The 15,277-nt window shown below is 32.3% G+C and overlaps 1 protein-coding gene across 2 annotated transcripts in view; it reads right to left on the reverse strand.

Moving 5' to 3' along the window:
* kcnh8 (potassium voltage-gated channel, subfamily H (eag-related), member 8) overlaps positions 1 to 15,277 on the reverse strand; it is a 262,905-nt gene that overhangs the window by 90,570 nt on the left and 157,058 nt on the right. For both annotated transcript variants that reach the window (XM_039737375.1, XM_039737374.1), the window contains exon 7: positions 4,357 to 4,564. In XM_039737375.1, the coding sequence (XP_039593309.1) occupies positions 4,357 to 4,564 (208 nt within the window). The remainder of the gene's footprint in view (positions 1 to 4,356; positions 4,565 to 15,277) is intronic.

Genomic DNA, 15,277 nt, shown 5'->3' on the forward strand with positions numbered 1-15,277 from the left:
GCAATGCAAATTTAGTTACACAGAGAAGCAACAGTATAAATAAAATACTTTATTAATATAAGCACTCTTCAAAGACTGATAGTCTGAGTGACATGTACTGAAGAGTCTCTATCACATTTTTTTAGATTTCAAATCACTGCTTAAGAAAGCAGGCTACCTTGAATATGTAACAATGTAAATAGCTCCAGCTTCTCAAATGTTACTGAGCTCCAAAATGATGACAACTGTGGAAAAATTAGAACTATTATAACTATACTATAACCATTGTCATCATCCTTTTCTGAGACATTTGTCCTTTATTATTCAAATAGCTTTTTATCATAAATATTATAAATTTAGCACTCACAGAGAGCAGTGCACACACATTTCCAGGATGGAAGATAATGAAGGATGTTGTCATACTTGGTCTTCAGCAAAGAGCTACTGTAGGCACAAAATGAGACTTGATGAAGGGTAATGTCTGAATCACGTTGGGTAAAGGGTAATATGATATGAAGCCTGATGAGATTAATGTTTAACACAAACCTAAAAAAAGTTGAGGCAAGGAAAAATGCAAAACTTGAGGATGGTGGGTGTGGCATTATTCATGCAGCAGTTAAGAATGACAATGGCTTTCTGAGGATATTTTACAATATACTCCATACATAAGTAAGCATTATTTGTGCAATAATTGTTCATTTAAAAAGTGATTTTTTTTTTAATTTTAAAAGAATTATAGGAACCATGTGCATACTAGGACACATTCATTTTAGAATACTGAATACCTGCAACCTTTATGCTCAGTTTCTGAAGCATCTGAAACTTTCATAGAATAGAAAAAGCGTTCAAATTATTCTTTATCTGAAATAAATTACTTTTCTTGTGCTGAAATTCTACTTTTAACATATAAAAAAGAATGCAAAAGTTTAAATCAAAGAATGACTCTCATTTTTTGCCTAACCATTCATCCATATATCAGTTTTTTATACTATAGTGTCAAACAAAACTAGAGCCTGCCTTGGCAATCTCAGCATAAAGGCAGGAAAAACAGAGCTTACTACTCCATGTTCCTTCGTATTGCTTCAAATCAGAGTTGATAATCAAACACCTGTCCCCCTCTCTGTGAGTTAGGAGTGACCCCTCCCTTATGCAAAACCATTCAGTTTTTACTTACTTCTGTTTCACAGGCTGTTTTCTGTAAGCAGGCTTGGTATATTTTTATAATGTATTTTTGTAATGTTTGGATTCTTAATCTAAATGCAGAGTTCATTTTAGGAATTATTTTTCAATCAATATGTATTTTAATCCATTCTCTTACCACATCTGAAAGATGTACCTTTAGGTTAATTGGCAATTTTTATTTGGCTCAATGTGAGGGAGTGTGTGATCTGACCCTGAAATGAAAAGAGATCTTATAAATGGTTCATTCCACCCATATGCCTGATGCATCTTTGAATCGCACAAGTGCGATTGAGAATGTTAATTTAGAAGGTATGTCATTTTCTGTTCATTCAGACAATCTTAATTTGCTTTTAACTTTTAAAAGACTTTCTGCTCCGCTATACTTTATGAATCACCTAAGGAATATATTAAAAAACTTTTTCAACAGACATAAACTTTAAGGTTATATTAATTAAAAGCTTTGTTTGACAAGCACTGGTTATAAATAAATTATTTAAATTTAGTGCATTTTAAACTTTAGATAATACACTTCTATAAAGTTAAGGTTTTCATTAAAACTTAATCACTGAAGATATACCATGTTTTGAAAGTGGAATTGTCAAGACAGCACCTAGTGCAAGAGAGCTTGTGTTTGGTCCTAGAAGGATGCAGTGGATTTAATTTGAACACAGTTTTTTAATAAGAAGTCAATCTTTATAGATAAAGGAACTTGTATCAATTACATGGCTTTCATTCTAATACATCACATTATTCTTATACTGTTGATTTTTCTTTTCATAGAATTGCATCCAAATAATTTGAGACCAACAGCAGAATTATGAATGTATATCTCTCATTTACTTTCCTGTTCCATTTCTTACCAGATATTTTATTGAAAGAAGATACTCCATGTTGAAATGAGACAAAGTTATTGTTGTTCTGGTGAATTAGCAGAATTAACATGCATTCTGCTAATTTTGCATCCATTTGACATCCATTATGAAAAGGTGAAACATAAGTCAGAAAACACACAAAGTTCTTAAACCAGGAAATTAAATCAATATATTGTCAAGGTAAACCAAAATGCTAAATCACAATCAAAATAATGGTACAAAAAGAACTGAATAACAAGAAAAAATTGCAGTGTGTCCATCAAGCTAAGTAAAAGAGGAAGTGAACATAGTGACCTTTATGCTGTCACCTGCTGACATCATGTGTCGCGACCTTTGATCCAATTACCATAGCAACACTATAATAACAGACATCACAAAATGGTGGTGGCCATAAAAAACAAAATGGAGTCAGTAGAAGATACAAATAGATTCTAAATACAATAAAATAATGTGAAACAGAAAATTAATATCAGAATTTAATTTAACATTTCACAAAACACTATAATAATGATTTAGGAATGTAAAAGAGTAAAAAAAATATAAACAGCAAATAATCACAACAGTTAGAAGGTGCACTTCTAGTTCCTTCATAATTTACATCTCATCATTAATTGGCTGCTGGTTAAAAAAAACAGGGACCAATCTGCTTAAATCCACTTGAATAAACTTTAGAGTAAAATATGCAATTAAATGGTATGAACTTTGACAAATGAGTTAACTAAAATAAAACACAAAAATAATCAAGACCAATAATTGCTTCAGTAGTAATAACAGGCTTTTAATTAAGAAACTGGGGTGGAACAAAAAAGCATACAGCCACTGTGGTCCTCATGGATCTGACTCTGCTCGGATAGGCTCTCATATAAATATGTATTTTTTAACTTAAAATTTTGTGTACAACATACATAATTTATTATCTGTAAACACTATATAGTATTTCAAGGCCTGATTTTAAATAAATATTACTTGACTTTAGCAAAAATTTGTTAAAGGTTTTTTTAACATGGTGTAAGGGAACAACTCCCTCATGTGATTTCATACAATATATATTCACAGTCTGATCAAACACTAAAGTAAAACAAAGAAAAAAACAATTGTCAACATAGTTGATTGTTTGCACTTTACTACATACATTCACACACATAATTCATAACTGCCAGCTCATCTCTTTGTATCTTTCCAAAAAGAATGTCTTAAAATATCACAAAAGCCTGCATTATTTTTTTTATCATATCTCATCTTAAAAAATTCTAAAAAGAGCAGAGTTTCCAAAAAGCTACTTAAATTGGCCCATAAATTGATTTGTATAAATAGCTAAATAAAAACATAGTTCCAATTGTTATTTTATAGGAGAAAATCTAAAATGAATCTGGTAGCATAAAGCAAACAAGAGAAATGATTAAAAGTCATTTTGTGCATTTGGAAACCTGACAATTAACCTTGAAAATTGAAAGAAGGTATAGATTTGAGGTGCTCTGATTAAGCCAATGTCGAAAGATGTTGGGTAACAATTACAACTGCTAAACAGTCTACAGTTTTAGTGCACTCTAAAACCAACTTTCATGGCAAGTGCACATCAAATCTTTCCACATGTATTCTGAATTTGAGGCAGAAAGTAACCAATTAAAAGGAAGTTTATATGGCATTACAGTAAAATATACAAACAATAAAAGATGGCCATAAACATTGGATTCAGAACAAAATAAAGCGTAATGACACCAAGAATGTCTACTTTCTGGATACTTTTTACAAAATAAATAAGTAAAGGCATTAAATAATTACAAATGCAAAAGGGAAAATGATAAAGGAAAAAAGTCAAAAATCTTGAATATGAAGAGTATGATAGTCAGAAGACCGACTAAAGCAAACTGATTTAGTTTAATAAAAAACTGATAAACAAAAATAAATAGTAAAAAACAACCGCTGTTTACTTCTTAGTCACCCTTTAACCAAGAGAACTTCTACTGTAGTAACAAAATGGTTCAAATTTTAAAGATGCAATCACAAACACAACCAATTTTAAAAGTAAAAACACTAAGTATTTACAAAAGTCAACAATATATTTTGTTTGAAATGTGTTTTCTTTTTTTTACTACAAACCTAGTAAGTTATGAAACAAAAATCAAAAGAAAGGCAGCTTTTTATTCTAAACAGACACCGTGAGAAGCGATTATCAAAGCATTTTGAACTGTGGTAAGGAATTTTAATGGTGATTGTCTTACAGTTTTATTCAGAGTCTATTAAACAGTATCCACATTACACAGAATAATCAATTTACTAATAATTTATTTTCAATAAGTCAATGAATATAAAAATGTCTTACCAATATCCCACGTAAATGGATTATTAGCATCCATCTCCATTCTTCCAATGACGTACCAGAGGCATGCCATCCAGTGGGCCACTAAGGCAAACATTGACATAAGCAGTGTAAGGACTACAGTACTGTGCTGAGAATAACGATCCAATTTCTGCAGCAACCGTAAAAGTCTTAACAGCCGAACAGTTTTCAAAAGGTGAACTAGTGAAACCTAGAAAGTAAAAATCGGTAGGCTTTTTTTAATCTTGGGCATAACTGATTTAAGATAAAATGACTGATAGAACTCTGCTAAGCAAAGTACACACTGTGTTGTTGATTATAGATGTGTAAAGGTTCACAAATATTACAACATAAACATTGATATGTAATTTAGAATATAACAGTCAAAACTAAAATACATCTTGAATTTACTTAGGCACAGTCATATTTCTGTTTTTAAGTGTTAACATATTGTGTTATGCAATCAATGCAATCAAGACAAACCATTTTAAAACAAGATCATCTAGGAAATAAGATGACAACCATTTTTAAATTAGCAATAATTGTTTTTCAATATTTTGTACAACTATCATAAAAAAGAATAATTTTAAATATCACATACTGTACATTAACACTTACAAGAGGCAGAAGCTTTAATTATTCTTTAAATGTCAAAAACTGGAATGGGTTCAGCATATTCTGTGCTGGCAATTGAAAAGCTGTTCTTATAATGTACAACTGTACATTTTAACTTTTATTATGGCTTGTTAAACGTTCAAGTTAGTTAAATAACATTTCTACAATTTAACATATTTACCTACAATGGAAAATTCAAAATTCCCATCCTAATTAATTGATATGTTCATATATTTGTGAAGCTAGCATATAGTTTTTAAAAGTATGCAAGCATTATCTCATACTGTGCTCAATTCCAAACTCATTTTGTTACTCATCCTTTTACCAGTTAATCTTTAAGTACAATGAGAGTACCCCAATGTTAGAATAAAAAAAAAAATCCTCAACAAATAACTTCAAACGTCAAATATACCACAGTGCACATAGATAAAACCAGAGTAACCTCTGACAGAAAATTGTACATTGTTATTCTGATAGCTTAACACTAGAATTACCAGAGCCAACAAAAAAACTCGTAGATCCATCCCACCTTAAATCACTTCTTAAAAGTGTTCACAGCTCTCCACCAGTGTCTTTTGTCATCTAAATGTGCTGATAAACTCAAGCTGCAAGCAGCCAGCTATTCCATCCCCCCACCGACTTAGAACGTGCACAAACTTCTCCCAGCTCATGCCTTGATTGATTTTCTGGGAGTGAACTGGAGTTTTAGAGTGGAAATAATAGATGCTGGTGGAGAGCTGTGAACAGTTTTAAGAAGCGATTTAAGATGGGACGGATCTACGAGTTTTTTCGTAGGCTCTGGTAATTCTAGTATTAATGTGTCATGTAAAGAAAGCTTTCTTTAACAGTCTTTTAAAAGATATTTTTGAAAATGTTAATTTTAAAAGATGGATATTGTTTGAGATGATCTATTAATATTCAGTGAAAATGATAACTGTGTGTAATTAAGAACTAGAGCATCTAATTATTCAAACTGATGGCATGAGCTATTTTAGCAGCAGTCATAAAGCAAAGTTTTTTGTTTTACTACTTACTACAGTATATACTATTAAAACCTAGCTTTGTTACTTCAGTTTATTAAAATATTTCAATATATTTGTTATTTTAAAAAACAAATATACACACAAATAATATTTAGTCACATTTGGTAAAAGTCACACTCCATCTTGATTGTAGCATATTGTCTTCTGTAATATGCAAAGTATTACAGCCCATAATACCAATATTTTAAAGCCTTGCTTGACCAACATAAACATATTTAACTAAAGGTATTCAAAAGGCCTAAAATTGATTTAGAGTTCTGTGTGATTTCATTACATTGTGGCAATAAATTACAAAAGCTCCTTTCTGTATTAGAAAATGGGACATTTCTACTTCTATTAATCTTACAGAATGATTATGGAAAGGCTTCTGGAGTCTGTATCATTTCATCATTTTAGTTTGAAAGTATCATAAAAGTCAGGCAAAATTACACCTTTTATTGGCAAACCAGAAAGATTACAATATGCAAGCTTTTGAGGCAACAAAACTGCCTGAAGAAGGGGCCTGAGTTTCCTCGAAAGTTTGCATATTATAATCCTTCTAATTTGTCAATAAAAGGTGTCATTTTGCTTAATTTCTCACTACATCCATAATGGCTAACACGGTACAACACGCTAGTACTATATCAGAAAAGAAGAAATAGTAAATACACTAAAACTATGTGTACAGTACATAATTAGACTTTGTATTTGATATTTGGACTTAAGTCTTCATGCATTATACACTTCATGTCTACATTTTCTCAATTATTACTAAAATATGAAAAATGTCTATGTTTTAGTTATGTATGTAATAATTCCTGCCTCGCATTTCCTGTCATCCTACATTTACATGGAAACGGAACACACATGAAAAGTATGTATTCCAAATGACGATATATTATTTATCCTCTATGATTCCAGGCACCTCACACCCAGATAAACAGAGTTGAGCTGAGAGAACTTGAGCTGTGTCAGTGGGGGATGGGATAGCAGGCTGCCTGTGCTGATTGACACATTTGCAAAACAAAAGATGCTAATTGAGAGTTGTGAAGTAATTTAAGATGGCCCGGGATTACAAGTTTTTTCGTAGGCTTCAGGGATTCTAGAGTTAAAAAATATCCTGAAATGTTTTTCATATATTTCAAATTAAAGTTATATGCATTTTAAAATATGTAAAAATTTATTTTATTATATCTCTTCTTGTGAACTTTCCTATTCCTATTTCAAAAGGTATTTCTTGAAGTACCTCTTACTATATCTTACTGTAAATACATTTTGGGATATCTCTAAATGCTAATTTGCCTTGCTGTAACTAACTTCTGTTATTCTAGGAAGTATGGAAGTTCATCACGAATCAGAATTTCTATACTAAAGGCAGTGAAAATTTAAACTGTTAAAGCAGCGTTTTTATCTTATTTTTAAAAAAAGGCAATATCAGCAATCAAATATACATGTTTTACGTCAATATTCAAGATACACCATTGGCAAAAATAAAAATGATTTGAAACAAAAGATCCATATATTTTGTTTTTGCTTTGCTGTGCTCTAAAGCTTGAAACACTTTATCATTGCCATCTGTGTTTCAACAATGAAAAACACCAGTTGCACCACAGATGTTTGGTGTCTCGTAAATCTGACCTAAGTGCATTTTCAGAACCAAGTATGTAAGTATGATGCAGTGGTAGACTAATGTAAATTGAAAGCCATGTTACCTCCTTAAAGATCTTTCACAAATCTCTAAATTAAATGGGACACTTCATTTGTTTTCTATCCATATTTCTGTGTTTTTTAGCCAGATGTAATTTTTTTGTCAACCTGTAGTATTCCTGTGTAAAATATTATTAGAATTCATAGGCCCAAACTCATAAAATCAGAATGAACTTTAACAATATATGTTTTCTCATTACTAAGGATTGCAAAAGATCTAGGCTGAGCAAATATTTCAAGAACAGAAACCATGGAGCAAATGTTCTCTTAAGTCATATTCAGATGTTTTCTTTTATTATTTTAAGAAGTATATTATATAAGGAATCTGTTTCTTGTTTTCAAATGACTAATTCAGAGAGTTTTTATGTCTGTATAATTAATTACATGCAAGATTATACTTGTGCAAAGTCAATTTAAAAAATAATTTGTGAGGTTAATGTAAATGATGACAAATACGAATTTTCAGCGGTTCAGATCACAATAAGTGCTTCAAATTAAGACTATTCTAGTTACACCAATACAGTAACTTTTAGGAATACACTTCTGCAATTAAATTATTGTGCTCTATTTTTATTTATCGTGTTTTATAAACATTAATTCATTCATACCACAGTTGGTGTCTCTGAATCATTTCTTACAGCAGGTATTATAACTGCTACTGAAATGAAGACAATATAAAATGTGCTCATGTAATAGCAACTGTATTATTACAGTACATGGAGTATGTCTGATCATTTAATAATAATTTAATCTTTGAGAGAATAGTAGCAGTGTCACTTAACTCTAACAACAATAACTTACACTAATTTGACAATTACATATCCAAAGTATTTTTTATTGGTTGCTTTTTAGATATCTTTAAATCAATTACAGATATCTTAAAATACAGTTAAGATATTTGAAAATACTTTTTTAAGATATCTGCGTAAACAGGTCTTAAAGATATTTTTAGATTATCTAACCCATTTAAGGATATATGAAAATGAATTTAGGATATCTCTAAATTATAATTTACATTCTTTTCTACTAGAATTTATCACTGAAAGGTATGTTACCATATTTAGCCATTTAAAAATATCTTTAAATTAATTCCAGACATCTTGAATTGATTGAAAGGCCTTACACTTTAAAAGAAATACAGGTGTCTTTAAATTGCTTCCTTTTATTTAATTATGCATTAAGGAAGAGTCATTTATTCATATACAATATATTACTATGAAAGTAATGCAATGCATTATTTACATCCTCAGTAAACTCCACATGCAGCAGCATGGGTCTAGTCTGTCTTAAAATATGTGAGTGCTAAAATGGCAATGAGAAGAAATCAGGAAGGAGGTGGGAGACAGTAGATGAGTACAGTATGTGGCTATGTTAAAGACTGTCAAAATACTAAGGGTTTAGAGACTATGCAAAGGATGTACTGACAGTTTTGTATATGGACAAATCATGACACTAGACTCATTTTTACGTTTGCAGTCTCAACAATGCAGTGGAGGCCTTACTGTAAATTATTGTCAAATAATACCACAAACAAATGATGATGAGTTGTTGGTATTAGGATCAGAAAAGTAATGCAGAAGGGACACCTTCAACATGTTTTCATAGCCAAGACAGAACAACCACAAGACAGAAGCCAAAAGGAAATAAGATAAAAGACTTGGTTTAAAATGCATTTGTAGATGTATGTCCTGTGTATAAAAAAGGCAAAGGGCCCAGTGATGACTGATAAGCTTAGTTCACATTACATAAGGTGTCACATACGAGACAACACCTGCATATCACTGTAAGCCTAGAAACTAATGCAGTTTCATTACAAACGAACCTAGACACTGGCAGAGCAGTTTCTTTCATTTCAACAGAGACATATGAGGCAATGCTAAAACACTTACCTCTGGTTCTAACGGTCATTACTTTGAGAACATACACAGGGGAAACTCTCTGCCTACAGGGAGTTGTGGATGCACATGTGAGAATGAATGAGTAAACTGCCATTTTCACATTATATGTAGTAAAGAGTAATCAATCACCACTGTTTGGGAGAGAGTGGTTGAACGTAAATGGGATAATAGTATCATTGTCTTTTTAAATGTAATGACAGCCAGGACATAACAGTTTTATTTTTTCAAAACAACATTTTTGTTTGATAGGCAGTATATGACCGAGTACAAAATGCTGTTTGATTTGATCAGCTGCAGCCTAAGGTGACCAATAACACTAAACATGGCAAGCTGTAAGCTTTCTTTTAGTTCGGGTAGGGTTTATTTTGCAGCTACACTAATCCATTGTTTTCTTAAACCCCAAGCACACGTCTGCTCCATTGTGAAGCGCATAGTGGTTTTGGAGGCAGGATACGTGTTTGGGGAATAGATAAAAAAAGGCTTATAAAGTGTGCTGTAGTTTAGACAAAAAGAGTTTTAGCAACATACATAAGATTCAAGAAAATATATTTGTTGGCATCAGTCTTTTATCATTATTGTTTTATTCATATGCACTGTTGGTTTATGGGCTTTTATTATGGCTTGTTAAAGAATGCATACAGTGTTGCTTTAAGGACATACAAGGTTAGCTTATAGATAAGAAATATAATGAGTAGTTTATATATATTTATAATTTCTACATTGCCTAAAACATTTGTGGATGTACTGTATACTATTGGTTTATATATTAATCATATTGGTTTAAGTGTTGTCACACATGTGCAATTGGGAGACAGCTAAAGGGCCTGAATGAAAGTAATTCCATGCCAGACCAGGGGCCGGCGAGGTGCACTGACTGTCTCTCTCAATCCCTTCCAGACCATCCACAGGAAATCCCACAGGATTCTGGCACCACCACTGATAATGTCACTTCCGGGTTCCGGCGTCACTGATGACGTCACTCCAGTTCCTGGCATATAAAGCTACCATCTTCGACTACCTAAATCAGTTCTGTTTTGGACTCTGACCTATGAACAACTTTCAGTCATTACCTTTTGCAGCCAGGGCATATTATAAGGGTGACTGCCCCAAACCTTTCTGATGTCTCTTAGTCGTTTTTGTGACAGTGTGTATTCTGCTCATTTGTATTTGAACTTTGTGGCTGTAGGAGTACTGAATGAATATGCTATCGATTTTCATATAAACTAAACTAGGTTATGTGCATGTACTGTTGTTTTACATATATGTGAAAACTGGTTTTATCCATGCACTATATTGGTTTTACATGTATATTGCATTTATTTATTATAATTTTCCACCATATTGTGAGCTTTTTTACATGAGTATGTCCGTATTGTTTTCACATTTTTTTTCTTTTTTTACAAGAGGTCTTACAGATTATAATATGTACTGCAAAATCATTCATTTGTTTAGATTTGTAAACTACTAACCTCTACTATTCTGTTTTCTTTTCTTTTTTTTTTTGCATTAACATCTTGAGCTAGTGCCATCGAAGTAACATACTCTACATCCGCCCATGATTTTGGATGAAATGTTCACAGTGCATAAGATGTTTTGTCAAACATTTCAATGTACTACAATCATGCAGATGTGGATATCACTTAGGTATCTGTTAAAGCAAACATTAATCTAACAAAAGTCACAGTAACTTGCACTAGTGACTGTAGTACCCCTCGGTATGTAGTATTCGACAATAACTCAGGTGCACGAGTGGTTGAGAGGACAAGACAACCCTTTTATTCTGCTGTAATCCAGGCACATCTAGGCAGGTGGCGCAAGTGCATTGAGAAGGGTGGAGACTATATTGACAAATTACATTATCAGTTTTGTTAAGGCTTGTTCCATTTTCCAATAAATCCCATTTTCTAACTTTAGCTTGACTCCCCCTCACATACATATATATATATTGTGACGGATGGCTGCGGCCCATACCTGGCCGGGACACCCCTTCACCATATCTGCCAGGGGGACATGGGTGGGAAGCCCAGTATGGGAGCCTCCCTGGGTTGCAGCAGTGCCTCGGACTCCCCCAGGGATTCATGGGGGTTGGAGTTCTGTTCGGTTCCGCAGGCTTTTCCCTGATGGCAACACAAATTGGATGATCTACAAGTCTCCGAACAATATCTACATACATCTGTCATATCACCTATGTCCATATATTCAATCTCTTTTCGCTGTTGTGTTATTTCACTGAGTAATAATTTCCATTTGTTAGCGTTAATGTGATCTGTACTATCAGTTTTTTAAGACTTTCGATTTTGACTATTTTCAATATCTCTAACTTGCTCTGCATTTGTATCGTGACAGCGTTTTTTAACCTCTTTACACCGTTATACTTTCTGAGATTACCGTGTGCGTGGTTGAAAATGGTTGAAAGGAGGGTGTGACTTGAAAAAATCTCCTGGCCAAAGTCTCAGCTTGCGGGACTTGAAAAAATCTTTCAAAATGTCTTGTCTCATTGCAGGATTTTTTTTATTATAATAGAGAGATATATACAGTGGAACCTCGGTTCACAAACATCTCGGAACACGTACAAATCGGTTTACGACCAAAAAGTTTGCCAAACTTTTGCATCTGTTCACAACCACAGGCTCGGTATACAAACAAGCCAGTTTCCCTTTTGGTTCGTGCATGCTGATGCAGCGAGAGAGAGAGAGAGAGAGAGAGAGAGAGAGAGAGCGAGAGGGGAAGACACACACACACACACACACACACACACACACACACACACACGGGAGAGAGAGACGGCTGGACGCATAAGGCTTGTTTTTAAAGAGACAGATCCAAGCATTGTTTAACCTCATTGTATTTAATGAAGAACTTTTTCTATTGGATTTTAACCTCCACTTCACTTCTGTTTACAGCGATCGGTTCGTAGCCTGCATTGTTGCAATGTTACTTTTCTTGCTGGTTTATTAAATTATGGATTTTTCAAATGTTCGTTTTTTTACCTGTGCTTAAAACTCATTAAAAAAGTGTTTTTAGCAAGCGGTTCGTAGCGCTATAGCGCAAACTCTTGCAGTGTTAGTTTTCTCTGTTGTTCAAGGTTTTTTCAGTGTTATTCAATGTTTTTACATTTAGTTTACTATTACGCTGTGCATTCTATGGTGTAATTAACTATATTTCTGCTTAAAACTTTTAAAAAAATATATTTACATACAGTTTGTACGGTCTGGAACGGATTAATTGTATTTACATACAGTCCTATGGGGGAAATTACCGAGGTTCCACTGTATGTCTTTTTTTTACTTATGGCTAGCGTGTGGTCATTTGTTGTACTTTGCTTGTGGTAATCATTTTATCGGCATCTTTTGTTGTTAGGGATACAGTAGCTTACAGCTCAGATCACCTTTTTTTGGCCCCAGTAATTGGTCCAACATAGTTGGAAGATTCTTCCCAAGCTATTAGAGACAAATAAACCACCATAGCACCATTATAATTAACTCAAAACTAGTTTAATTCCTCCTTCCACATTTACTTAAATGCATTTCTTGAAGTACCTGAAACATTCCTGTGATTTTGTCAAACTCACAGCAAAGTGAAAGTTACAGGGTGGTTGGCTCATCACTATTCATGAACATCCCTATCCCTAAATCAAGAGGAAGGGATTTAAAGTGTCTGTAACTGATTTAAGAGTATCTTAGTTAGTTTATATCATATCGTTTATATCTTAGTTTATATAAAGACTTTAACAAATATTAACACATATTACATATATTGTCAAATAATTAATAGATGATTAATTTAAATATATATTTAATTTTTTGATACCTTTAAATGATTTAATGATAAAGATCTTGTGGTAGATATATCTTTAAATATTTAAAGATATATTTTAATACGGACATCTCTAAATGATAATTTGACTTGCCATAGATTTTATTTACTTTCTTTTTTTTGTTTGTTTTTTGTAGTATAAACATAAGGTATAATTATGTCGTAAAAAACTAACAACAAGCAAGGATATGCAAAGTTATTATTTATAGTTATAATTATATAGCACACATTTCTCACATACATTAAAAAAAACAAGGAACTAAGAATGAACCTGAAACATTTCCTGATTGTTCATCAAGAAAAGGTTATTTTATTTTTAAAAATGTGTATGTTTAGTAGAGGAAAAAATAAGCTCAATCAAGTATGTATAGGTGTTAGTAATAATATTGCTAGGTGTACTATAACTCTTCAACCCCTTTCACCCTCTAGGAAGTTGTCAAGAAATTTTGAAGACAGAACTCTTATTTTGTTATCATTACCAAAATGTCATCTACTCCCAAGGTAGATAAAATGAATTGAAACAGCAAGAGTCTATAGGTAATGCCTGTAATTGGAACAGATTCCCACAGGTATACTCAGAAAACTTAGCACAATGTTCTCAGTTGGTTTGGTATGGTTATAATAAGTAAGCCATGCAATGTATCTTTTCATAAACAGATTGTTTACTGATTTATAAAAATGTTACAATAAAGTTTGCTAATTGCATCAGTTTTAAAAAGTTTACACATAAATTTGAAAATATATAATATTGCACAAGTTTGTCAGAGAAATATAATGTAATAGTAGATTTAGATTACACCTTATTTGTTCTCAAGGAGAAATTGAAATTTTACAGAAGGTCCCAAAACACATAAATCTAATAAAAATAAATAACAACCTTTCCCACCAAACACACAACAAAACTGGCTTGGCTAACAAAGAGCTGCTGCTGTCAATAACAGGCTTGTAGGTGGCAGTAAGACAAGATTAGACCTGCTCAGATTGCACTAAAGGTTTATATTTAAAGTCATTAATTTTGGATAGTGCAGGTCCAACTCAAATAATTGAAAAGTAAATAAAGAATGCCAATTTTTCTTATAATTAAATCGAAATCCATATATTCTCACAAAATTTTACAGTTAATTGCTGATAATTTTCTTTTCTTTAGGAAGTCTTTTTCACAACATGTACCAGCGATAGGTGAAACCATCTTACTATATTGGATTTTAAGTACAAATCAAAGTGCATTCTTAACAAAACATTATTTATACTGTTCACATTAAATTATTATAAAATATATGTTTTTAATTTCATAATTGTTTCAAAAAGATTAAACACAAATGTAACTGTATTAACATAATTAGTATAAAATATTTAAATATTACAGTTAAGAAAAGTTCATTGAAAGGCTGTCAAAAACCACTGATAATTGGTTTCTAATGCATTAGCAGTTGTTGAAAATGAAGGATGCTGTATTTCTATTAAAAATCCTAATATCTACTGCAATGTTCTTTAAGTTTATCCTCCCTATGTATATTAACCAGCAGCGACGCAAAATGAATAAGATGAAATCTCTGAATTGACCCTCTCAGGAATCTACAGGATTCTGCGTGCTTGCACAGTTTGTGATGACAGTTCATAAACCTATTCAACAGAGACTCATTATGACAACTGCATGGCTGTTTCTTGAATTGTCTGATGTTATGTTTAATGTATGATGTTTTCACAGTTTGTTTCTGTATTGACACTGTTGTTAGTATTACAGCACCGATACATACAAGTAAGGATTTCATTATACTATGTATACATCAAAATAAACCTGAACTTGAAAGCGGCATGATTGGTAAGGAGGTGGTGAGTTTTGAGAGTCTGCTAAAAATCGATGAA

The sequence above is a fragment of the Polypterus senegalus genome, chromosome 15 (assembly GCF_016835505.1).
Source record: "Polypterus senegalus isolate Bchr_013 chromosome 15, ASM1683550v1, whole genome shotgun sequence".
Classification (NCBI taxonomy): Eukaryota; Metazoa; Chordata; class Cladistia; order Polypteriformes; family Polypteridae; genus Polypterus; species Polypterus senegalus.